The sequence below is a fragment of the Nipponia nippon genome, unplaced genomic scaffold (genome assembly GCF_047370975.1).
Source record: "Nipponia nippon isolate SJK-2023a ecotype South Korea unplaced genomic scaffold, ASM4737097v1 scaffold_6, whole genome shotgun sequence".
In the NCBI taxonomy this organism is placed as follows: domain Eukaryota; kingdom Metazoa; phylum Chordata; class Aves; order Pelecaniformes; family Threskiornithidae; genus Nipponia; species Nipponia nippon.
The window spans coordinates 46164133-46188554 of record NW_028262380.1 but is presented as its reverse complement, the minus strand read 5'-3'; the positions used below and the strand labels follow the sequence as shown (position 1 = coordinate 46188554).

General features: G+C 37.1%; 1 protein-coding gene across 14 annotated transcripts in view; it reads left to right on the top strand.

Moving 5' to 3' along the window:
• RAPGEF2 (Rap guanine nucleotide exchange factor 2) overlaps positions 1-24422 on the top strand; it is a 192080-nt gene that overhangs the window by 147632 nt on the left and 20026 nt on the right. For all 14 annotated transcript variants that reach the window (XM_087736388.1, XM_087736382.1, XM_087736378.1 and 11 more), the window contains 10 exons: positions 5884-6061; positions 7833-7969; positions 8519-8677; positions 10358-10510; positions 10880-11044; positions 14061-14168; positions 14259-14462; positions 14566-14674; positions 16871-17117; positions 21594-21751. In XM_087736388.1, coding sequence (XP_087592514.1) covers positions 5884-6061; positions 7833-7969; positions 8519-8677; positions 10358-10510; positions 10880-11044; positions 14061-14168; positions 14259-14462; positions 14566-14674; positions 16871-17117; positions 21594-21751 — 1618 coding nt within the window. The remainder of the gene's footprint in view (positions 1-5883; positions 6062-7832; positions 7970-8518; positions 8678-10357; positions 10511-10879; positions 11045-14060; positions 14169-14258; positions 14463-14565; positions 14675-16870; positions 17118-21593; positions 21752-24422) is intronic.

Sequence of the window (24422 nt, the reverse complement as noted above, 5' to 3'; positions counted from 1 at the left end):
TGACTAACTCTGTAATGTGACTGGAGAGGAAGGGGATGCTGAATGTTAATAGATTGTGTGCCAGCTTGTATTTGCCAAGAACAATACTTGTGTTGATTTGGCAAAGTAAACCGTTCACTGCTGCTTCTCATGTATGACTGCTCACTCCTGTTTCTCATGCTTAGTTAATGCTTCCTGTATGGAAGCATATACCTGTTCCTATACGCTCCTAAATGCTTCCTATACCTGTCTCGTATATTACCAGATGATGATCCCGGGTTGAGAGCAAGGAGGTTTAAGCCCGTGAAGGCGTGTTATTCCCCCTCTCTGTTTTGGGAAGGCGTTGTTGTGTTGGCTCAGCTCCTTCCTTCGCCATCCTTTCTTTGCCTTATCCTGTCCTCAGCCCGGTGGCTTCCTGCCGGCCCTACGTGCCCGCTGATGTCTGCCCGCATACTCCCGGCAGTACAGGAAACCGGGAACATCCTTTCCGAGACCCTCCCAGGATGTGTGTATTGCTTGGAAATTTTCAAGATGTCAACTTTGTTTTCTCACGAGTCTGATACGGTAACTCCTAGAAAAAAGGTCCACCTTCCAGAAAGTCTTCCTGAGAGAGCCCAAACCTTTCTCTCTCAAACCAGAAAGTCCATGCAGCCTGCCCCTAAGCCACTGTAAGCAAAATAAAGAGGTTTTACCTTAAGATTGTCTATTTTTCTGACTGTATCAGCCTCTGCAGTGCAGGGCTCTGGGTAATGCAAGGACATCTGAAACGGCTCAGGTAAACTAGGTCCTACTGAACTCCCCCCTGCAGTTTCGGCTAAGTCCTGTGCAGTACTGTATCACTCTTGGTGAGTTTGGGTCCTCTAATCTATTCTGCAATTAGTAGCTTAGGAGTAACTTTCAGAGTCGTTGTTCTGTGTGCCTGTGGTCTCAGCAAACGTTTTGAAAAAAATGGCAGTTAGTTGGCGATAGGGGAGGACACTGTTCCTGTGGTGCGTTGTCTGGATTATTACATTTTTCCTCCTCTAGGGAGGAATAGTGCTCAGGCTGACTCTGGTGACAGATGTGGGCTGCTGGCTGTAAATTTTGTAGCAGATAATGAAAGAATAAATATGAAGAGAGAGAGCAGTAAAAATCTTAGACTGAAGGAGTTTTAAGGTTTTTCAAGCCATTTGTGCTCATGTTGGTAGAGCATGAAAAAATAATTTTACTGCCTTAGATTTATGTATGATTTGTGTGCATGTAATAGCTATAATTGATTGTTATATATATGATAATTCTTTAACAAACAAATACATATTATAATTACATGGATTGAATGTCATAGCAATTTATTTATACTGTAAACTTTTGCCTGGTGAGTTGAAGCCTAATGTAAAACAAAGCACCAGCCATGTTTTCTCTCTGTGGAAAAGCTGGATCCAATGTGCCTGTATAATGACAGGAGGAAATCTTTCAAGCTAATGGAACTTTTGCAAGTGATTTCACGAGAGGTGTAGTGCCGGTGTTCTTGGTGTTTGGTATCAATATCAGCTTATAAAATATGAAGTAAAAATTGAATGTTTTCACTAATAAACATTCTTAATTTCATGTTTTAGTTTATTTTTTAGCCCTTAAACTACAATGATTGAAAAATAAGGTGGGGGTGGTTTTCTTGAGCTGAGCTTAGCTGCTTTCTTTGTTAGCTTCGTGGACTTGAAGGACTGCAGCAGACAATGAATATATTTCTGGCTTGCACAACAAGTGTCTTCTATGCTTTTTTCGTGTTGGTTCCCTGCCCTCCCCCCCCAGTATTTTTCTCTTGTATGTTTGGAGATTTTGGATTGTCGATTTAGGTGGTGACATTAGTCACAAAGGGGTTTTATTATTCAAAATGATGCTTTTTTTTTTTTTTGTACTGTCTCCTAAAGAAAGTGGTTAAAATAAAAAAAGTCTAGGCTAAAATATTCTCTTTAAAATACTAAGAAATCAGTAGTTAATGCGGTTAATTTTAAGCGTTTTCTACTTTTTTCTCTTTATATTGTTAAGATCAGCTGGAAGCTTTTTCCCCAAACCAGTGTAGAAAACAAAACGGTGAAGGCCACCTAAAACGGAGCCTTGTAAGCAGTTCTCCAAGTCTTCCCACTTTCTTTGCCATAGTAAAGCTGGTATGTGTGTGCAGGTGTGTGTGATGAAGCAGCCATAATATGGGAGGGAGAGTTACTTGATTGTAAAAGTATAGACCTGTTGGATAAGCGAACATCCCCCTTGGCCTCTTCTGATATTTTTCTCAACAGATACCGAGAAATTGGTTGGAGAAGGAAATGAGGCAGTAAAGGAAGTCATCTTTAGCTGTTAATGTAGTCCATCACCTCTCTTAATACGTCCATGTTCATGATACCTCCAAAAATTGAAAGACCGGTAGAGCTGGGCTTAATCAGTTTCCTCTCATACCAGTCTAAAGGGACCAACAGGGTCTTCCCTTTCCCCAGTGTGCCCAGTTTGACCTAAGGGGAAAGAATGATAGTTCTTTTTTATTCCCCGCCCTCCTAGGATCAGTCAAGGAGACAGGGGCTAACTGAGAAAACTTACACAATGCTCCTTTACTTTCCGTTTTTTCCTAGTTGTTTCATGGTATTTGTTTAATTAGCTGTTATTACTTAAATCTAGAAGTGACTTTGGTCTTGGAGATTCGTAGCAGTTGGAACAACCATTTTTGTATTACTACAATATTAGCCTTTATAGACACTCCTTAAAATTGGGCAAGTCTCCTTAAGTACAAAATGTGAGATAACTCTTCACCTCAGGCTTGAAAATGTCTGTCTTAAGACTCCTGACTTTCTTGTTGGTGATGTGACAAATAAAATATCAGGCTGTCACTATGTGCTTCCTTTGAAGCTTCAGCAAACTTTTCATGCCATCTTTCCATCTGTGAAGAAAATTTTCATTGCAACTGGTGTTCAGACTTTGGAGAGACATTGTTTTGTACTTTAAGCTGCAACTAGCATTTTTCTTACATGCAATCTCTTTAGATTTATTTAAGTGAAGATAATTTCTCTTATTAGCCAAGAAACAAAGGACAACATGCACCTATGAAAGTATTTCGTCCTTGATTAAATGCCCTGGGAAGCTCTAAGCCTCATGACTGACTGTAGTACGAATTCTGTAGGGTATTCATCTTGTATTCTGGATCTTCTGCTGCTGAGGTTTATAAGGAAGCCTCTGTCCTCAAAGGAGCTAACTGAGGTTTTCCCTTTTTTTGTCTTACACAAATGCATGGCTATTGCTTTATAACTAAGGGTTCCTGTGTGGCCATGCTTGATTTTTCTAACATGAGGGAGTACAAAAGTACTCGAAGTAGGTGGGTTATGAAGTTTAATATGTCAGCAAGAGGACCTTGAATCTTTAACATCATACTTGATGCTAGTAAGCCTAAAGAAGCTATTTGCAATAGTTTTTTAGATAAATTGTTGTGTGCTTTTAACATGAACACAGATCCAATTATTCTTAATAATGTAACAAAACTCATGCAAAACTTCTTGCATGTATACACAGAAAAAATATATTTTTTTTTCTCAAAAGATGAAGTTTATTTTTAAAGGTGTGCTAAGTTAAATTAATAAATTTTCGTACTACTCTGTGGATTGTTGCATTCAATTCTGAGCTGCTTTGTTGCAGTGGTTTGTATTTTTTGATAACTAGTAAGTTAGAAATAGTTGCTTTATCATTCAGGTTTTACCAATAACTTCAGTTGTCAAAAAGATTTAATTAGCTCTGTAAAAAGTGATGATCATTTTCTGGAAATACTTGTAGCCTTTAGTAGTGTTTTTAAAGTATTTTCTGAATACAAAGTTGCATTTAATTTCAGTGTGAGAATTTTTTTTAAATAGCATCAACTTTTCTTGATAATAGAGCTTCAACTTCTGTCCAGTTTTGTCTTGTTGTTTTAAGACAGTCAAATAACTTGTCTTTTAATAATCAGATTTTGTACGATATGTGGAATTTTCTCATGTATGTTAGCATTGTGTGACTAAATTTAGTTCTGCATTCATTTTACTAATGTGCTTTTGAGAGAGATTAATCTGGGCGGGTAGGAGGGGCGCTTGTTAGTAATGGGAAGGTTTGCAAAACTGACTGAATTAGTCAGTACCACTGTCACTGGAATTGTCACTGTTGGAGACTTCTGATTCTGACAGATCGGTGTCATACGCTGTGTGTCTACTGACTCATTGTCACTAATTTTTCCACCAGTCACTTTTGATGAAGGCTATTTTGTAAGAGTAATTATAGCAACTGTTTCAAATGTATCATAGGGAACATGCATGTTAAGCACAGTAAGACTGCTAATGAAGATAGTGCTATCAGTGCTATCATTTTTGAGAGCTGCTTGTATGCCAGTTTAACATCCTTCTTCATCCTGCTTAAGAAACACTCAGCATTTTTCCTTTAAAAAAAAAAAACCAAAACAAAACACAAAAAAACCCACAAAGTGAGAATAATTTGAATATTGTGTAGGTGCTGCTATCATGCTTTTTATATTAACAAGACCCTGTTACAAAGCTTGTGTTGTGCTGTAGGACAGAAGCATGTAAGAATGACACTAGCTGCCCTGATCCGTCTCCAGCCATATGCTACCATTCATAAGGTGGCTGTGTTTAATGGCATTAAAGTAACAGATGTCAGCCGCAGCTAGTGAGGCAGGAATAGGGAAGATGATTCTATGAAAATACCAACGTGATTTGTCTTACCTTCTTTGTGTTTGGAGGGTGACCTAGTTTGGGGTGTGTTTGTTTTTTGTTTGTGGGAGGGTTTTTTTGTTTGTTTTTTTACCAGTATGAGAGAGAGATCAATAAAACAGGCTTCAGTAGCTGTGTTTGCCCCATGTAGTATTTTTAAAGTAGACATGAATGCGTTGTGTGCTTCCAGAGTCTCAGAAACAAGCCATCCCTGTAAGGCATGTGAAACTTGATTTCTCAAGCCATGGCATAAAACTTGCTCGTTAGAAGCTTGCATTTCCTTAAAAATTGTCGTAGCTGAGCCTTGGCAGCTGCCATGGCATTAAATCAGGTTCTGAGAAAAAGCAGCTTTATCAGCTGTGACACAAATGTTTGCGGGATCTATTAAGTGTTTGGTCTTAAAACTGAATCATTAAAATGTATTTACCTTTAGGTGCTATACTAATGACCTCAGGCTATATATGGTCTATGTTTTCCTTCATTTTAATACAATTTAATGGAGGTTAAGTTTGGCTGATATTCTGTGTAGTCCATCTGTGATGTTTTTTTGGTAGTGACTTTGCATTTTTTCTGCATCCATAAATTCTTTAAATTCTTATACTGTTTATCAGCAAATGAAAGCCATATTTAACTATGTTCAGCTGGAATTGGAACTGTAAAAAAAAAAAAAAAATACAGTCGTAGGTTACTGGGAGATAGCAAAATTCCTGTAGTGTTTTCATGCTGTACTTATTTCCCCAAACTATCTACTTAAAATTGCATTGCATTCCGAAGTTTCTGAAAATATAAAGTTGAGGAGGGAACAGAAACAAGCTGTTTTAAATGAACTATTTATTAAAAAAAAAAAAAAATCAGCTAATATTCCAAGAAATTGTTCCTTGAAATATAATTGCCTTCAATTCCCCCAAGATCTACTGATTAAATAATGTGTGTTGAATCATGTTTATATGTGGCTGATTGAAACAAGTGGTAAAAGTCCTGTGTAAACAATGGGTTTGAGTTGATTAATGGTTAGTTGTTTTTAAAAATATGCAAACAAAAAAGCAATATAAAAAATACTGAGTGAATTTGAATGATCCGTTAGGTGACAGAATTAATTTCTGTGTATTTAACTAGAAAACTGTAGCAGTGAAGAACACATTTGAATGTTGTTTGTTTTTTTTTTTTTTTAATTGTTTATACATGAATTTAGGCTACAGAAAGTGAGGCTGGTGATATGGATCTCAGTGGGTTGCCAGAGACAGCAGTGGATTCTGAGGATGATGATGATGAAGAAGACATTGAAAGGGCATCGGATCCTTTGATGAGTAGGGATATTGTTAGAGACTGCTTGGAGAAAGACCCAATAGACAGGACAGATGATGATATTGGTAAGTATTGCAATGTAGTAAAATACTGTCAAATTTGTTCTCCTTCACCAAAAAAAAGATTACTTTTTAAGCTTGAGGTTTTATTTTAATCATTGGTAAGTTTAGTGTTTATTCTGTAAGGTGATTCATAAATGCCATAAATTCAGCCAGTGAATGAGTACAGCCAAAGAAAAAGAAAACACACATGATATGGGTGAAAACTATATTAGTTGCTGGCCCTTTAGATCTCCAACTTCTAATTGATATCAGAACTGGTTTATGAAGTAAACATCATTGTGTCTGGAAAACAGTTAGACAGAACCTTGGCAAAGTCAACATTAATGTCCATAGTGGATGCTTATCACATTACATTTTTTAATTGTAAGTTGTTATGTCATGTCTGTTTTTAACCAGATATACATTTTTATTAAACATTGGAGCCATTAAGACCTTTACATAAATGTGCATCTAATCAAACTAATTTGCTGTGTTAATGTACAGGCATTGAAAGCAAAGCAGATCTAGAATTCAAATTCTTACAATTTCTAATAGTTTCACTGGCTGAGTTTTAAGTTTCTTCTTTTGTCAAAGTATGACTAAATGATGATTAAGGTTGATTATCAGATTAAGGTTGATTATCAGATGATTAAGGGAGTGAAGCATCTCTTATATGAGGAAGGTCTAAGAGAACTGGGACCATTCAGCCTGGAGAAGAGAAGGCTCAGGGGGATCTCATCAATGTGTACAAATACCTGGAGCGAGGGTGTAAAGACGACAGAACCAGGTTCTTCTCAGTGGTGCCCAGTGACAGGACTAGAGGCAATAGGCACAAACTGAAACACAGGACGCTCTGTCTGACGACCAGGAAACACTTTTTTTTTTTTTTTTTTACTGTAAGGGTGACTGAGCACTGCACAGGTTGCCCAGAGAGGTGGTAGAGAGGTCTCCCTCCTTGGAGGTATTCAGAAGCCGTCTGGACATGGTCCTGGGCAATCGGCTGTAAGTGGCCCTGCTTGAGCAGGAGGGTTTGACCAGATGACCTCCAGGGATCCCTTCCAACCTCAACCATTCAGTGATTCTGAGTGAATAAAGATTTAGGAAAAAAATGGTGTCCTGTTGACTATTTTCAGTAGGATTTTTAGATCGAACTGCATTTAGGGCATATAATCCCTCAGCAGGACTACTAAGAAAAAATGAGTTCTGTGGTTATGAACAATGTAAAAAGAAAAATACGGGAGAAGTTCACAGCGGAGTATAAGTGCAACTCCAGGGCATGCAGAAGACAGAGCAGCAGTAGTCACCTTTAAGACAGTAATCCTGTTCTATCTGGAACTTTGTGAATGTGCCAGATGATGATCATGTACAATTTACTGTTACGCCTAGCCTAGGAAGGGATGGTTTTACCAATGAACTTGCTCAGTTTTGTGGAATTTCCCTTCTTAATGTCTTGCTGTGTTTTATATAGGCTTATCATAGTCTTTGTGGACTTAATGCCCTGGCTGGCTGGACTATTACAATTTCATTGGTTGTATTCAGAGCTCTTGGTTACATTACAGTTCTTCCATTATACTGACTTTTACTTTGCAGGGCTTCTATTGATGTTATGACCAGCCAGTCTGTGTCTACAAAATACTCAGTAATTACAACAGGCCACTGTACATGATTTATTAGTATACAGAAACGATTGTGCAGCATTTTAGCTTAAGTAGCCTCAGGCATCTTACTGAAGAACTGCCTTTGCTGTGCTTTGTTGTTTTGACATGCATGACTCAGTGGGCTTTTTCTCCTTCAGAACAACTACTGGAATTCATGCATCAATTGCCTGCTTTTGCCAACATGACAATGTCAGTGAGGAGAGAGCTCTGTGCTGTAATGGTGTTCGCAGTTGTGGAGAGAGCAGGAACTATTGTACTAAACGATGGGGAAGAGGTCAGTAGAAGCTACTTTGGACTCTCCTATTATACCAGACATCCCAGATTACACAGGGTTAAGGTCCTCTTTTGTTGCTTAAAAATTAAAAAATAAAAAGTAACACTGATCAGGTAAATCATACCTCTTTATTCTGCATTCATTTGAAAGCTTTTGTTTAAGCACTCGCACAACATTTCTTATGCAATAAAAGCATAAGAAAATATCTTCATAATGTACAAAATGCTTCCTGCCTATTGGAGCTGACTTTGGGAGTTTATTTCAGTGTTTAAGTGGTGTTTTAAAACAACCTTTTTTGTTTTGTTTTTTTTAAATTTTTTTTTTTACAGTCTTACATAAACTTTAAACATTATAGTTAAACATAGGATTCCAGTTTTCTTGAGCTGGAAATAGCTGCACATTTAAGGTAAACTAGCTTATAAATATTTTTAATAGGTGCTAAAAAATAACTTTTCCTTTGGAAAAATGGTAAGGGTTGTATCTATATAGTATGATATTACAATGTTAAGTGATTCAGTCTTCACGTATCCTGCAACATTTGATTCGTAGCTGGATTCCTGGTCAGTCATTTTGAATGGCTCTGTGGAGGTGACGTACCCTGATGGAAGAACAGAGATACTCTGCATGGGGAACAGTTTTGGTGTTTCCCCTACCATGGAAAAGGAATATATGAAAGGAGTGATGAGAACCAAAGTGGATGACTGCCAGGTAGTGCCTCAGACTGTAATACACGCAAAATCATGTACATATAGGCATAATGCAACTCAATAGCCAGACGGTTTTATTTTAAACTGAATATATGTAAAATCTCCAGCGTTGTAACCCTGCACAGTAGTTGCAAAATATGGCTCCTGCATACCCACAGTCTGGGAAATTGAATTCTCTTCATCATATTGGATTAAGAGTTTTATCTACGTGCTTTCTCCAGAACTTGAGGTGCAGCAGCCTGTTGCATATATCCATTGCTTCAAACTTTCCCTTAGGATCTCAAGGTCTATTAGCCATTACAGGCTCTTTTACTTCTACAGGCAATAGCCATTCTTCCTTACTCAACTCAGCTACTGAATCTTAAAGTAATACAAGCTCTCTGTCCCATAGTTTGAGTAGAAAATCTAGTTTCAGCCAATCTGGCCTTTCAAGGAAAATGCCTTGATGTTCGCGGTAACACAAGTAGTCAGATTTAAAGAACGCTTCTCGTAGCATAAAACTACTAGCCTGATCTGGATGTGTTACGATTTATTTATTCCCATCCAGAAGATAATAGCCAAACCCTGGGTGAATTAAGCATTTTGCTTGGTGCTGATGGCTAATTAGCTTCCAGTAGATGCCATTTGAAATGGCTGTAAATGTGTGTTAATGTAGTCACCTGGTTTAGTTTGCCCATCTAACTTCCAAAAAGTGCTTAAGTGGTATCTTGTTAGGATAATGTTTTCTAATAATTCCAAACCATGGGAGTTCTGTTTCAGCTACTACTAGCTGCTGGAAATAGAAAAGGTATGTAAATGAATTATGAAGAATCCAGGAGAAAATACTATCTCTGTGAATCTCATGCTTTGTCCTAAGTACGTACATGATCATTTATCAACTTTTCAATCAGAAGAAACACTATCATTTCCTTTCAGTTAAATATGCAAATTCATATAAGATGACAGTTTAATCTTGAGTATTTGCCCCAAAAAAAGAGACAAAGGTATAAAACTTCTAACAAGTTATAGAAGAGAATTCATAGTGTATACAGTATTTTTTCTTCCTAAGTTGTAGTGGGTGGTCTTTATTATATTTGCATAGTGTAGATGCTAGGAATATTCTTGCACTTATTCTTGGCTGAGCAGATGACTGAAGAAAATATTTTTTTCCTGCTGTATGCTTTAATCCAGAAGTAATTTGTTTCTGTGTACCTGCACTCATGTAATTGAATAAATGTTAGTTTTCTTAATGATTGACTTAATTTTCATTTTTTCATAGCTATTATTAATAATTTACAGTAGCAGTAGGCACAAAATAGGAAAGCTAAGTTTTCCCTTCAGTCTCTTAACCTTTCTAAATACCACACAAAAGCTTGCATGGGAGAAAAAAATACCAGCTAGGATACTGAGCTTCAGCTCCAGCACAGGGGAGGTCAAAGCAGCTAAAGAAAAATGGCTGATAATGCTAAATCATTTTGCTCTGCTGAATCTTGGTCTCCTCTAACTGCAAGATTGTAGTGGAAGTACTGTGCTTGTGTATTCATCTGCTTACTACAGCTAAACTGCTGGAGAGACAAATTTGGCTCACTGCAGGTTGAGAAACTACTTTATCTTTTCTATTAATAGAGTACTTGCATCTTAAGTCTAAATGCTTTTCTGAAGATTTTACCTTTTAATACTGGTGCGCGATGATTCTTTCCAGTTTGTTTGTATAGCCCAGCAAGATTATTGCCGCATCCTCAATCAAGTGGAAAAGAACATGCAGAAGGTAGAAGAGGAAGGGGAGATTGTGATGGTGAAGGAGCACAGGGAGCTTGATCGCACTGGAACAAGAAAAGGTCACATTGTCATCAAGGTAAAAGCAAAAGAGGGAGTGTCTTGCGAAAGTCTGTGTTCTGTAAACTTACTAACTTGGCAAGTTAGGTCCAGATTAGTTGAGATATATATTATAAAAATATATATTTGAAAATAGACAGTTAATATTTCCAGTTTTCCTCTTTATAATTATGCACCTTGATAACTAAGTGATTTCTATAGAAATCAATTACATAAATTTTTTACATTTTTTTATCACAGTGGTTAAGCTGTTATGTTTGCTTAGCTCATCAGTCAATAGATGCCAGTATTCTTTCTAATGTAATGCATCTTCAGTATATTCCAAGAAAACAAATTCGCATTTATTGAAAATCGGGTTTAATAACTAAGACTTTTTTTTTTTCAATAGGGAACAGCTGAAAGGTTAACAATGCATTTGGTGGAAGAGCACTCTGTAGTAGACCCAACATTTATAGAAGACTTCCTGTTGACGTATCGGACCTTTCTTTCCAGCCCAATGGAAGTGGGCAAGAAGTTGTTGGAGTGGTTCAATGACCCCAGCCTCAGGGATAAGGTTAAAATCCCCTGAATTACATACGTGTTACCATTTGTATTGAAATATAAACTGTTAAAAATAAAATATGTTTTAGAGAGAATGACTAAACTGAACAAGACACAAATAGCTGGTGACATGTTTTAATGGCAGAATGTATGGATAAAACTAAGTAAATGTTTTTTCCTTATTTTATTGTAGTTTATTTAAGTATTAATATGCTCAGGCAACGTAAATTAGCCATGTTTTACCTTGCTGTGTTTTTACAACATAACTTAGTTGCTTGCAAGTACAGGGAAAGCTTTTTTCCAATAATCAGTATTTTTATTTAACATAATTCAATAGAATTCTATTGTGCCTTGAAATTTGAGCATATAACTAAGTTTTGTGTTTTCCATACATAATACTAGTTAACACAACTTGGCAAACATTTTGTGATAATTTATTTTTATATAAGGAGACTAGAAAATATAGCCATTGTTAAGAATCTGTTGAGCCTTACATAGCACTAAAAAAAAAAAAACCAAACCAACCCAAACACAAGAAAGCAATCAAACATCCTCTTCCCTAAACAAAACTGCCATAATGGAAGAATACGGCCCTGTATATCCACTTTTGGCACACTGTTGAGGCCTCACTGTGCTTCCCACTTTAATGCTTTATTTTCACTTGTATGCAACTCTCTCATATGTAAAAAAAAACAGTAAAAATTTCCAGATGTTTTTTTCAAACTTGAAACCAAGGGAATTATATCGATAAGGTTAAAGAGAAATTTAGTTTTCAACTTTTTTTTAAATCTGGGTATTTCTTCTAGGAATGCTAGTGTATCTGTGCCTTGGAGGAAGGATCTTGTATTTGGCAGAGAGGATAGGCTTTGCAGCTAATCATTGTTTAGCATAGGCTTGTTACAGCTTCAGAGCCATAATATTGGAGTTCATCTTCAAACCTGTTTTTCTTGTCCTCCAATGGATAATCCCCTCAGCCTCTGTAAAAGTGTGAGCCGGCACAGTTGCTGGTATCAGATCTGAAAACAGAGCCGCTCTTTGTTCTGCCGTCTCAATAACCAACCCTTTCTGACATCCAGTAGCACTGACAGAAAGGGAAGAGTCAGAAAATGGCTTGGGATAAGTGGAGATAAGCAAGTGGGGAACAAGGATTCTGGAAGATTTTGCCTGTTTTGTAGGGGCTGATAGGCAGTGAGGAGAGGGAAGTGGAGGAGCAGAACTTCCTGAGGATGATCAGTACTCAGTAGTAATCAGGGTGGGACATTTGAGATCCAGCCTTACTGATAATTTTGCCCAGCAGCATGGTACTTGACTTTACAGCTTTAATCCTCTTTTAATGCTGTTCTGGTTGAGACACAAGTAATGGCATTCCTCTGGAAGTCACCATTCAGCCCTTTCCAGCGCAGTGCCGTTTGGGTGTAAGTTAGTAAGTCCCAACTTTGAAAACAGCATTAATATTGAAGCTATCACTTCAGTGATTTAAAATACATTATGTGGTATGGCTTCCAACTTCCCAGCCAATTTTAAAAATCTGCCATTAGCCTAAATTTAACCAGACATTGTCTGGATCTTCCAATGTCATCTACATTAATGAAGAACACCACAGATGTTTAACAGAAAGGAAGTTCATCTTCCATTTCAAAGGTGGAGAAATCTCAAATATGTCAGAAATGCTACCCCTAGCCTACATCCCTGTGGCTGCAGCACATAGTGTTGTGCAGTTGCCTCCTGTTAGAAATCTGAAATCTTGAGGAGTTCTGAAGTACTTGATTAGTTTGGTCATTAATTTTGGCAATTCTGGATTCACTTGCTTTTCTGGGGTAAAAGGCAAACTACTTGGAAACTGGATATGAGGGTGGCAGGGTTTGGTTTTGGATGCCTGGTGTCAGACCTTTAGCATAAGAGGCTGCAGAGGTTTAGATTTTGTGCAGACACAAAGACTGGACAGGGGTTAGATTTAGCTGATTAAAATTTGTTTGAGACTTTGTTCTTAAGCTCTAGTTTTTGAAATGTTTAGAGGTTTTCCCCTACTAATTTACTTTCCCAGCATAACAGAAGAAATGCAGCTGTATTTTTAGAGATAACTTGGAGTGGCACAACTGTTTTGGATTCAGGAGCTTTTTAAAAATAGCGTGAATCAATATTAATTTAAGACATCAAAACTCCTTTTATTTTGTCAGGACGAGTGCTGCTGATGTTCCAGGTCAAGTCACATACTAAGATAAAATTTTATAGTGGAAGCATATAATTTTAAAAAATTAAGCTCTTATTTTGTGGCTTTACCTTCGGTAATATTAATTGATAGTATTCCTTTAGGGTTTTTTCCTAACAAACTGTAAAATACCAGCTAAGATCCTTCTGAACTTGATAATCATAGTTGCTTCGGGGGAGTAGAAATGGAGAGAAAGGAAGAGTAGTAAACTGAAAGATTAACTCTAAGGAAAAGAATTGCATGTATTTGCTGTTAAAACCTCTTTCCTCCTTCTCACAATAGCTCCTTTTTCCTGCCTCTCTAAAATACAATAGCTCTTTTACACAGGTAAATGCCTAATGAAGTTAATGGTGGCTTATCTAAAGATTTGTGAGATTCAAGAACGAATATAAAGCAGTATCGGAAGCTTTATGATCATGTGCTTGAAGAATTAAGCAGATTTAGAAATGTACATGAACAGGAAATTGTTGTTATAAGGCAGAAATGGATCTAACTCGTTGCCTTGTACCTGTGTGCTCTATTCCCTACTCAATCAAATTTGATACAGCCAGTGTGAATTTTCTAACTCATAGTATTCTTTATGAAATACAACACACAATTGCTTATACAAGTGCAAGCAATTTTAAATGCTTAATTCATTCTATCCTCCTGGTAAATGATTGCATATTAGTAAAGTTAGGTTTGGGTGTGTATATATATAATATTTAGGATTCCAATGGAAATTTACAGGGGCTTTAAGGAGCAGTATTTTTAAAGGACTTAGCACTAGTGCTGTTCTAGCTACTCCTGGAAAATATTTATATTATTGATTAATTTTCAGGTTACACGGGTAGTATTGTTGTGGGTGAACAATCACTTCAATGATTTTGAAGGAGATCCTGCTATGACTCGATTTCTGGAAGAATTTGAGAACAATTTGGAGAGGGAGGTAAGAGTGAGGGTTTTTTCTGACAATTTGGGATGGCAGGGAGTAGCCAGGCTGTTGTTATATATAACTCATTATGCTTTTCTCTTGTAGAAAATGGGTGGACATTTGAGGCTGTTAAATATTGCTTGTGCTGCTAAAGCTAAACGAAGATTGATAACCTTAACAAAGCCATCTCGAGAAGCCCCTTTGCCTTTTATCTTGCTGGGAGGGTCAGAAAAGGGATTTGGAATCTTTGTTGACAGTGTAGATTTTGGCAGCAAAGCTACAGAAGCAGGCTTGAAACGTGGAGACCAGGTATATAATTTTAAAATGTCTCCCCTCCGCCCCCCCCCCCCCCCCCTTTTTGTTTCCCTTCTCTTTGTTAAACAAAAATAACACTGCTTGTTTGTATTTTTAGATACTGGAAGTGAATGGTCAAAACTTTGAAAACGTTCAGCTGTCAAAAGCCATGGAAATCCTTAGAAATAACACTCATCTGTCTATCACTGTGAAAACCAACTTATTTGGTAAGTTTGTGTGCACTTTTTGTTCTAATTTCTGTTCTAATTTAGATGGAGTCTTCAATTTTGTTTTTAATAGTTGTACTGAGGAGAACAGGAAAAGGAAGCTTGTAGGTCCTAAAATACTTTAGTTCATAATTGCAGAGAAAAATTTATGAATAGGGTCTTCCATGAAGTGACTTCACTCTCAGAAGTGCATGTTTCCGGATTAAGTGGAGCTATTGCAACCGTTCAGCTTGAACTTGTAAAATGTGTTTGTACGTGTAATGTTTAGTCCTTTCTCAAGAAAGAAGCCTCTTTTGGAATTTCAGTTGATCAGTGATCCTAATCTGTCTGCTGAATTTGCTCATAGTTTTTCAGTCCATGCCTACAATGAATGCAACAAGGTTAATAAAAACTTTCTTGCAGGCTAGGTGAAAACAATCTCGCTACCCTCTGAATCTATTCTCTTCATTTCTCCCTCTAACAAGTACTAAAGCAGTTATGAAGGAGTCTTTAAGCAGCTCAGGACCTCAATTAGCATCATAAATAATCAATAGTTTGTGCATTTTGTTTGATTTTTACCACTGGATACTTGAATTATTTATATAATTGTAGTGTTGTGGTCCCCAAGTATCTCTTTCAGGATCAGGATTCATTGCAAATAAGTAGGGCAGAATATTACCACAGGATGTCACTGCACTAACTGATGATTAAATATGCTTAGGTTATCTCCAAAAGTCATTTGTCAAATCTGTTTCCTGGGGTTTTTTTTGCTTTGCAGTAAAGATTCTAAAATTTCAATTGTTTCTAATAATTAAGGCATTTCTTTATGTATCTGTATATGCCTGTTCAGCAGTATGTTCTTGTTTCTCTATGTGTAAGCTCTGCGTAACTATCCTTCCCACACTAGGTTTTTGGATCTCATGTGTTGCTTTAGTATGTTTAAGATTAAACCCGATTTCTTCATTTCTTCAGAAGTTGTGTTTTTTCTAAGTTTTTAATCTTGTTGCTCCACTGCAAATACTGAAATCGCATCACAGTAGAGTCTCAGAACAGCTACTTTGTGTATTGCATGCAGTATTCCTTATCAACAAATCCCAAAAGGAGAATTTCCTTTTTTTAACAGCGTCTTCTTATTTGTGTCTAATTTGTCTCTCCAGCCTCCAGCTCCTACTCGACAGTACAGTTATCGGCTTGGATTACTCTCCTCCACTTTTCTTTTTGTGTCTTATTTGAAGCTTTCGAAGTCTCTTGGTGATTTGTTGTGTACCTCTGGAGATAAGGATGAATATTAAGGACAAAATTAATACGTAATAGTAAAACCTAGCCCCTAATACTCATCCTTAGCTGGTTGCCCTTGTTCCACTTTTTCTACAATTCCTTGGTTTGAATTATCAGTTATTTGAATTTTCGTTTATTATTACAAATGAACTCATCAGATGGTTTTTTCCATTTATATACAGAGACTTCCTCTCACACTCAGAATATGTTACTTGATCTCCAGATCAGTTTTGTTATGATTTATTTAAATATATCAACATTTTTGTGAAACGAAAAGTTACAGTAGAACTAGTTCACAAATTCATCAGGTATTTCTGCCACAGAGATGACTCTGCTAGGGAGCTGAGGGAGTCTGAGAGGTTTTTTTGTATATCTGGCAGATGGGTGCAACAGCTGTGTCAAACATTGAAGGTGTCTCAGTAGTCTCATACTTTCTTATATTTTCCTTATGGCTTTGTTGCAGTTTTCCCTCTGATTTTTTGATCCTGTTGCTAATAATTTCTTGTCCATCTGAGAGCTTTTGTTGCTGGCTATCTGTTCAAAACCTTCCTTCCCAGTTGTCAGTTTTCCTGTCTCATTTTTGTCTAGTGAGCTCTTTTTATGTATGCTGCTATTCTGCAGAAGCCTGTGTCCTCAGCTTGAAAAGTCGAAGTCCTTCTGTTGACACCGTCTGTGCAACCATGTGGTCATCGAGTGTATTTCTATTGTGAGCTAGGCCAATTTACTGATTTTCTGATTCATACTACAGAAAATTAATATTCTTTTCAAAATTTAAAAAAAATTTTGAAGTCTTATATCTAAATTCAATTAATACTTGAATTGGCAGACTATCCTGATCATTTTTTTTTTTTAATGATTAATGTTAAACTGGTCTGGTGCACAGAGCTTTCTTTTACATTTTTGTTCTTTTTCTTTCCTCCCTTTTCCTGTCTTGTGCAGTTTTTAAAGAACTCTTAACACGGTTGTCAGAAGAAAAAAGAAATGGTGCTCCCCACCTGCCTAAAATTGGTGATATTAAAAAGGCAAGTCGTTATTCCATCCCAGACCTTGCTGTTGATGTGGAGCAGGTAATAGGATTAGAAAAAGTAAATAAGAAAAGCAAAGCCAACACAGTTGGGGGAAGAAATAAATTAAAGAAGATACTTGACAAGACTCGAATCAGTATTCTGCCTCAGAAACCATACAAGTGAGTTTTTATTTCCTCTTAAATATTTGCTTTGTGTTAAACTTTAGTAATTTCTCATGATACTCACAATTTGTCATGATACTTTTTTATTTATTAATGCAAACAATGCTTATATCTGAAAAACTATACTAGAAGGTACTAGTCTGAATATTTGAATGATCATAGACTACTAACAGTGCAGCTCCTGACATCAGTATGGACGTATTTTACTTCTTATAGATAAAGTGATGGCTCAAATACTTTTTTGTGTCATTTACTGTTTTCTTTTAAGAGGACTGTTAACTGGAAGCATCCCAGGCAATTAATTTCAGAATAATTCTGGAAGCAGGTCTGCTTGAGAATGGTTGATAGGAGCAATGATTTCAATTTATCCACATTCCACTGGTCTATAAGAATTTCTGCGTACTGCCATAAGGGAGACTGGGGTTAAAATTTTAACTTGGGTTCTTTGATAGAATTGAGTGGTTTTTTAATGATAGCTAAATATGGTATCTGACATCTTTTATTCTATGAACACATTTTAGAAATAGCATTCTGATAAGGATTGTTGGAAACAATAGAAGAATGAGTTTTATATGATTTTATGGGAGCCTGGTTCTTGGCCAAGACAGATGGCATTGATGGGAAAAATGAATTATAGAGGGTAGTTGGTGTGTAATCAGTGTTTTCTCTTGCATTTTTCTTTTCTGTGTCCCATTGAGGAAGAAACCTATTCTATGTAAATTCATAAAAAAGACGCTTGTGCTGGAAATTCAGGATTTTTTTCCTGCTCTTTAAAAAAAAAATTTTGCTTGACTAATGTTAGGTATTTCCTACTAAATGAATACTGTTCTGAAACATTATAAATAGAATGTTAGTAATGTAAAGGTTAAATGAAAATAAATTACTATATCCAAATAATGGATATTTCTTAAATTGGTGCAGATATATTTCAGTAGCGGAGAATCTGTAAATCCTCTTTTTAAGTTGCTTGTCTTTAGAATGTTTTCTTTTATTTCACTACTCTTGTATGTTTGTTCCTCTGATGAGCCATGCATACTGTTAGGTGTGATTTTTTGCATTGTTCACCATTGTTCGCAGCTTTTGCATAAAATTTTCTTGTTCGTTTTCTTTCTTTTTTTTTTTTCTTTGATTCCTTTCATTTTTGCACTTTTTCTGTGCAGGGACCTCTTTGGGTAAGACTCAGAAAAACAGTACAGTTGACCTATTTTCGTTTCCTTTTGCTAGCTTTACTTCGTGTGTTATATATAGCAATTTGTCTGCAAAGCCTGTTGGCATTCTGTGTCCGCACAGTTTCTGCATAGAGATGTGTAGCTGTAGACTTTCCTGTTTGTGCTTTTCTCCCCCTATTGTGTAGAAACTTCTATCTCACTCTTCCTAATAATTAATGGTATTGCATATATTAAGGGACTTTACCTGTCTCACATGTTTTTAAGCACCAAAAATCAAGAGGGTTGAAAAAGCTGATTTACTCATTTATTAAAGTAGGTATTTAAAGACTTCATGAGTCAGCTAGCTTATGGGGTGAAACTGTCCACCTTTTTTTGAGTGTGAATACTGCAGAGGTCTCCAGTGCCTCCAGAATGTATCCGGATAAAACCAATCTTTAAACTAGAATGAGGTCAGTCTTAGAGCGAGCTTGTTTGCTTCATGAGACATTAAATTAGTATGAAAGATGAACCAGTCTGAGCAAGAGATAATGCCTTCCTTCAATCTTGCTTTTTAGTCCAATAATGTCAAGTAACTTCCCGAACTGAGCAAACAGCACCATTTCCTCTGCATCTACTGGGAAATCTCCTTCTTTCCGCCAGCTATGAAGCATCTCTTGAAGTGTGCTTCTGGCTACAGCCTCCACTCGTGCTTTTTGCTTTCTTTACTCTTCTAATCCAGACTTTACTCTTCTAATCCAGAGTGGTTTTGTGGTCTGTAGGCTCAGTTGCTCCGAATAAGGATTAAACACAACTCCCACCTCTATCTCTAGCAAAGTTCTGCCTGGTTCATAGTGCAGCATCCCAGACAAAGAAGCAGCCCCCCTCTCTCTGTCTGCAGCCCTGCAGTGGGATGCGCAGTATACTGTATTTTGAAGGAAGAAGCATTCAGACCAGCTCTGCCATTCCATTATCCCTCTGCCCTGTTTGCCATGCAGCTGGAAAGTTATTGCTTAGTTAATGCTATCTCACTGCATGGCAAATGCATACAGAAAGCAATAGAAATGCCTTTCCTTTAAAACCACAATCTCTTTTCACCGGTATAATAGAATATTTTACCAAACAGCAGGGCAGTTGAACTTCATGGGGCCTGGAGTTTTCTAGTGTTGCTATTTGTATCTGAAATTTCTGGGGTTCATTTCTTGTTTGCATAAGTTAGAACGCACTCAGATTCTGATTAAAGCTTTAAAAATAGAGTAAACTGAATGTAAGGTAAATACTTTTCAATTTAGTATATGAATACTTAGAATCAAGAAGAATTTTAGAAACATTACTTTTACTTTTTTAAAAACCTAACATTTGTCAGTTGATCCACTTTACTGAAGCTGCTTCAGTCATGACGTACAGGATAGGTATAAGATTATATAAAACTCACAAACCGCAAAAGGAATACATAATGCAAGTGAAACTATTAATCTAAGGGGGAGGGTCACATTATCTTCATTTGATTTGCATTTAGAGAAAAAAATGGTGCTGGCACATTTATGAAATATTCTCTATAGCTGTTTAGAACCACCAGAAACCATTTTGAGGCTCAGGGACTTTTGGTTTTTTGTTTACGTGTGTGTGTGTGCGGAGTGGTTCCTACTTGAAAGACACTGATTGCTGGGAATGCTTTTAGTTGTAGTGAAAGACTTGCTTGCTTGTGGCTTAGCATAAATGTGCTGTGTGCTGAGTTGATCATTACTGCTTGTCACAGTATTTTGCACTTTATGTGGAAGTACAAAAATACAGATGTGCAGATTCAGCTTTACTTCTGATTGAGAGAGAATCCAAGAACTGGTAATAAAGTTATCTTATTTTTTAAAAACAAAACAATGAGAAAACCCAAACACATCGTACAGAGATACCCCCTGACCTTTTTCAAGTTGCATTGCCTTCTAAAAAGCAGTTGCTGTGTCCATGTAATTAAAATTGTGTCTTAAATGCCCAGAGATATTATTCTAACTTCCCGGAGTACTGTTCAATGCATAGCACTTAAAGAAGTGGTACAAGAGTGTACTGGGTAAAATAATTCATTGGTAAGCACAAAAGGATGCTTGTGCTGCCCTTAATGACTTCTGTTTAGGTTTTCTGAGGATGGATAGAACACTAGACAAAAGCTTAAGTGCCCCAAATTAGGGTACAAATGGTCATTTGTGTTGCATCATTTTATTTAGTAGCTTGACTTTTTAGAGTTGCAGCGGTTTGCAACAAAATCTAAGTTCTGGTTTATGCTTTATTTAAATGTGTAGATACAGATTTAGGTGTGCTTGGCTTTTAAAAAGGCATTGCCTATAGTAGCTAAGTTTTTAATTATTTTCATTTTCTATAATGGATGCTATTCAACATTTTACACCCTCAGAGTATTTCATTAAGGATTTGCATCTATGTATTTATAGAAAAGTTCAGTGGCTAGCTCCAATTCTATGTCCTGTAGCAATTGTTCTGCTTCACATGCTGATTATGAACTCGAAAGCAATAAGCAAATTAGTGCCTACTATAATATGATAATAGCTCTGTCTCTGATCCATCTAGCACTGCTGACCTCCTTTGGGATGCTGCCTTTCACAATTTAATTGAGAAAATCCTTCACCTTTATCACAGAATACTTTTATTTACAGCTGTCAGGCACTTTGGAGGGGATACCAATAGCACCCAAGTGCGGATGCTTACCTTAGCCTTCCAAGTTAGCTGGCATCACTTCAGTCACATTCAGTGAGGAGAAACTCAGAGGTGATCCAGGGTAGGAAAATGGATGATGTCAACGATCCTCTCTTATCTGTCTGTTGAAAGATCTTAGATTGTATGCCTACAATACGTCCCAAAGTACAGTTGCAAATCCTATCTGTGATGGGGTAAAAGATCTGTGAAATTCGGGTCTTATAAAATAGCACTGAGGGGACAGCAGTGTTAGTGAAAGTTTGGGTGATGGGGTGGTGCAAGAATGATGATGTGTGTACCACCTTTTGAATAAACATCTTGGCTGCTGTGAGAAATCATCAAAAAATAACGAGCCTAGCAGCTCCTCAGAGCTTAGTGGTGAACATGAGGATCTTCTGGCAGTATGAGCAGGCAAATCTGATCACTTTGAGTGGATATTTGGGTACTGTTGACCAAGCTAGACAGCAAGCACTGTTGTCTGGAGAATTTTAACTTCTAAATAGTGATTACTGTACTAACAATTGGAACTGTGAAAAGGTAGCGATATAGATGTCCCTGCGTCCCTCTAGTATAGCCCAAGCTCTGAATGTCTGTAAGTGTGGATTTTATTTCTTTCTGGATGCAGTGACATTGGAATTGGCCAGTCTCAGGATGACAGCATTGTGGGACTGAGGCAAACAAAGCACATTCCTCCTGCTTTACCTGTCAGCGGAACCCTGTCATCCAGTAATCCCGATCTACTGCAGTCTCATCACCGCATCTTAGATTTCAATACTACTCCAGGTAAGGATCCTTTTTTGTTGCTGCTCTTGACCTTATAATTTCCTTTCATTGATCTCTTTTTTTTTTTTTTTTTTTCCTGACTGCCAGAGTCTAAAGATGCATGTGAGTTTTTATGAACTATATGCTGTCACCCACAGATTAGCTACATATTAATGCCTTAGGATTTATTACATTTGCTCCAATATACTTTACCTGAACGTATTAGATGTCTGTTTTTCAAGTATGTTGTATACAGAGTGCCTCTTACTGATTGAATACTCTTGGCCAGCGAAAACTTTTGCTTGGTATTTTATAATTTGCCCTGATAGATCAGTCTTACAAGACTGCAGTATTTTCAAATAGCACAGTAGATCATTAGCTTACATTAAAGCAAAAGGGCATTGGACTGGGACACGGGACATGCGTTTCAGTCTTTTTCTGAACAGACATATAATCTTGTACTACATCTGTAAGGGACAGAGTTTCAAAGGTCCCTGTTAGTCACCCTGCCCTGCAACTGTGTGCTGAATTCTTTGTATATAAAGTGATTTAAAATCCCATTCTGAAACAGATAAAAAATGAACACATTTAGCAGAGGAACAAAGCGTGGGGGCGAGTGAGGGAGAATATGAGAAACTTGAGAGCCTTATCTTATGGGTTTAGCCAGAGCTCCTGGCGGGGTTGGGATTTGGGCTCTTATCTGGCTGCAGGAAGGTTCTTAGCGGGAAACCTTCTCTGAGTTAAGTATCCAGATCTTTGCTATTAAAACGTAGCTGCTGGAGGAGGATATGGTGATGGCAGCTGTGCAGACACTTGGTTATTTTAGTCTAATCTTTAGAGTATTTCTCAAAAGTAGAACTGAAAATTCAGTGCCCTCCTAAGCCTGAGGGATTTCAAACCTTACCTAAAGGGATGGTGCTTAAACATCAGCCTACATACTGGCGAAGTTGGTGCAATCATCGCACTTGAAACTGTGATATTGAGCATCACTTCATCTCAGGTTCTTTAGGGCTAGAGAAGACTACAAGAAGGTGGTGTGTGATTTTTGTCCCAGTGTCTAAGATTGCTTCTGAGAGAGTGGGAGGATTGCTATTTTTTTGTATTTTATCTAACGACTGGTGTCCAACACTTTGAAGATATTCTTTATCAATAAGAGCCTAACTTTTCATCAGCATTTTATAAATGGGTGAAGATTCCATTCTCCAGCTTGCCATTTACCTAGACCAGACGGTTCTAGGTAATTAATGTGTCCCTAATGCTGAGCACTGTGACTGGCTTAACTTCCAGAGCTGTGGGCATTGCTGTTTCACAGAGCTCAAACAAGCTCCATTAATTGAGAAGGAAAGCCATTACGGGTCTGAAGATCCTTCAATCACAGATGGAGTTCAGAAAAGTGTAACAAATGAATAATGTTTGCCTTTTGCTTTGAGGAAAGGAGATAAATAATGATGTAATACCATTGCTTCAGCGTTATAGCAGCTTTTCCATTATCTTTATAGAAAAGGTATTAAGTAATTAGTGCTTTCTCATTTAAAAAAAAAAGAAAGCTCTTTTTTTTCTTTGCTTAAAATTTGCCCAAATGTCCACACACTGAATATTTTTAAAGTAATTCGCAGGTATATTTTTTCCCTGTGTGGGAAGGAGGGAAAAGAGGGACTGAAATAAAAACCATATACCTTAAGGGCTTTAGGGGTGGTTACATTGTAGATAGAAGAATTGAATTATACCTCTATATACTTTAAGACTTGGAAAAAAATTAAAGCCTGCATTTTTAATTCCTTTTATTACCTTGGACTAAATTAAAGATGGAGATTGAGACAGCTTACAAGAAATTGAATGCACTAGAGAAGAGAGAGACAAGTGGTAGAACTGCCATCCTTTGAGGCTTTGGGGAATATCCCTCAGGATAGAAAATAAAACAACTTGCTGTTTTGGAAGGGTAGTCTTTGAGGACAAAAGGAGAACAGCTTGAAATCTGCAAGGAGTCATTTTAATTTCTCTTCTGATTTGCTCAGGCTTTTTCAAATATACTTTTTAAGGTTTATTTTTAAATGTTCAAAAAGTCAATAGCACTTTGATTTCTCTTCTCTTGTGCTGTCTTTGCTATTCGAGTGGAAGTCAAAATAATATAGTAATGAGGAGCTGCCAGTCACTGGTACTGCCCACCCCCCAGCTTTCTAAGGGACTAGATTCCTGTCATATAGCAGTGCATTCTTCAGCCTGCCACTCCAGTTTCCTTTTGAAAAGGAGTGAAGGGGGGTGATTACAATTCTCTTCAAGTGCTCTTTTATTTAAAAATTATTGTGCTGAATTACTTGCTACCATTGCTATATAGCTGTAATCATTTCAATTGCTGGGAGACTTCTCTGCATTCTGTGTAGTGCTTTTGCTACCAGCTCTGAAAGGTATGCAGCCTGAGAAACTGGATGGTAAAATACAGTGCAAAGATGATACTTTTCTATTTGCCGTTCTCTGCATTTCTTCATATTGACTTCAATGATCCAGCAGAGTAGGTCATTTTCTCCTTGCACAAAACACTCTTTCCTTGGGAGTGTTAAGAGAGTTCCCACCTTGGTATTGTTTACAGTAGCTTCCCATCTTCATAGCATTTCTTTGAGTGGCAAGTATTTCTGTAACAGCAAGAGGCAACAAGATCTAGAAAGCGGTCTGGTTTTTAACAGCATCTCTGAAA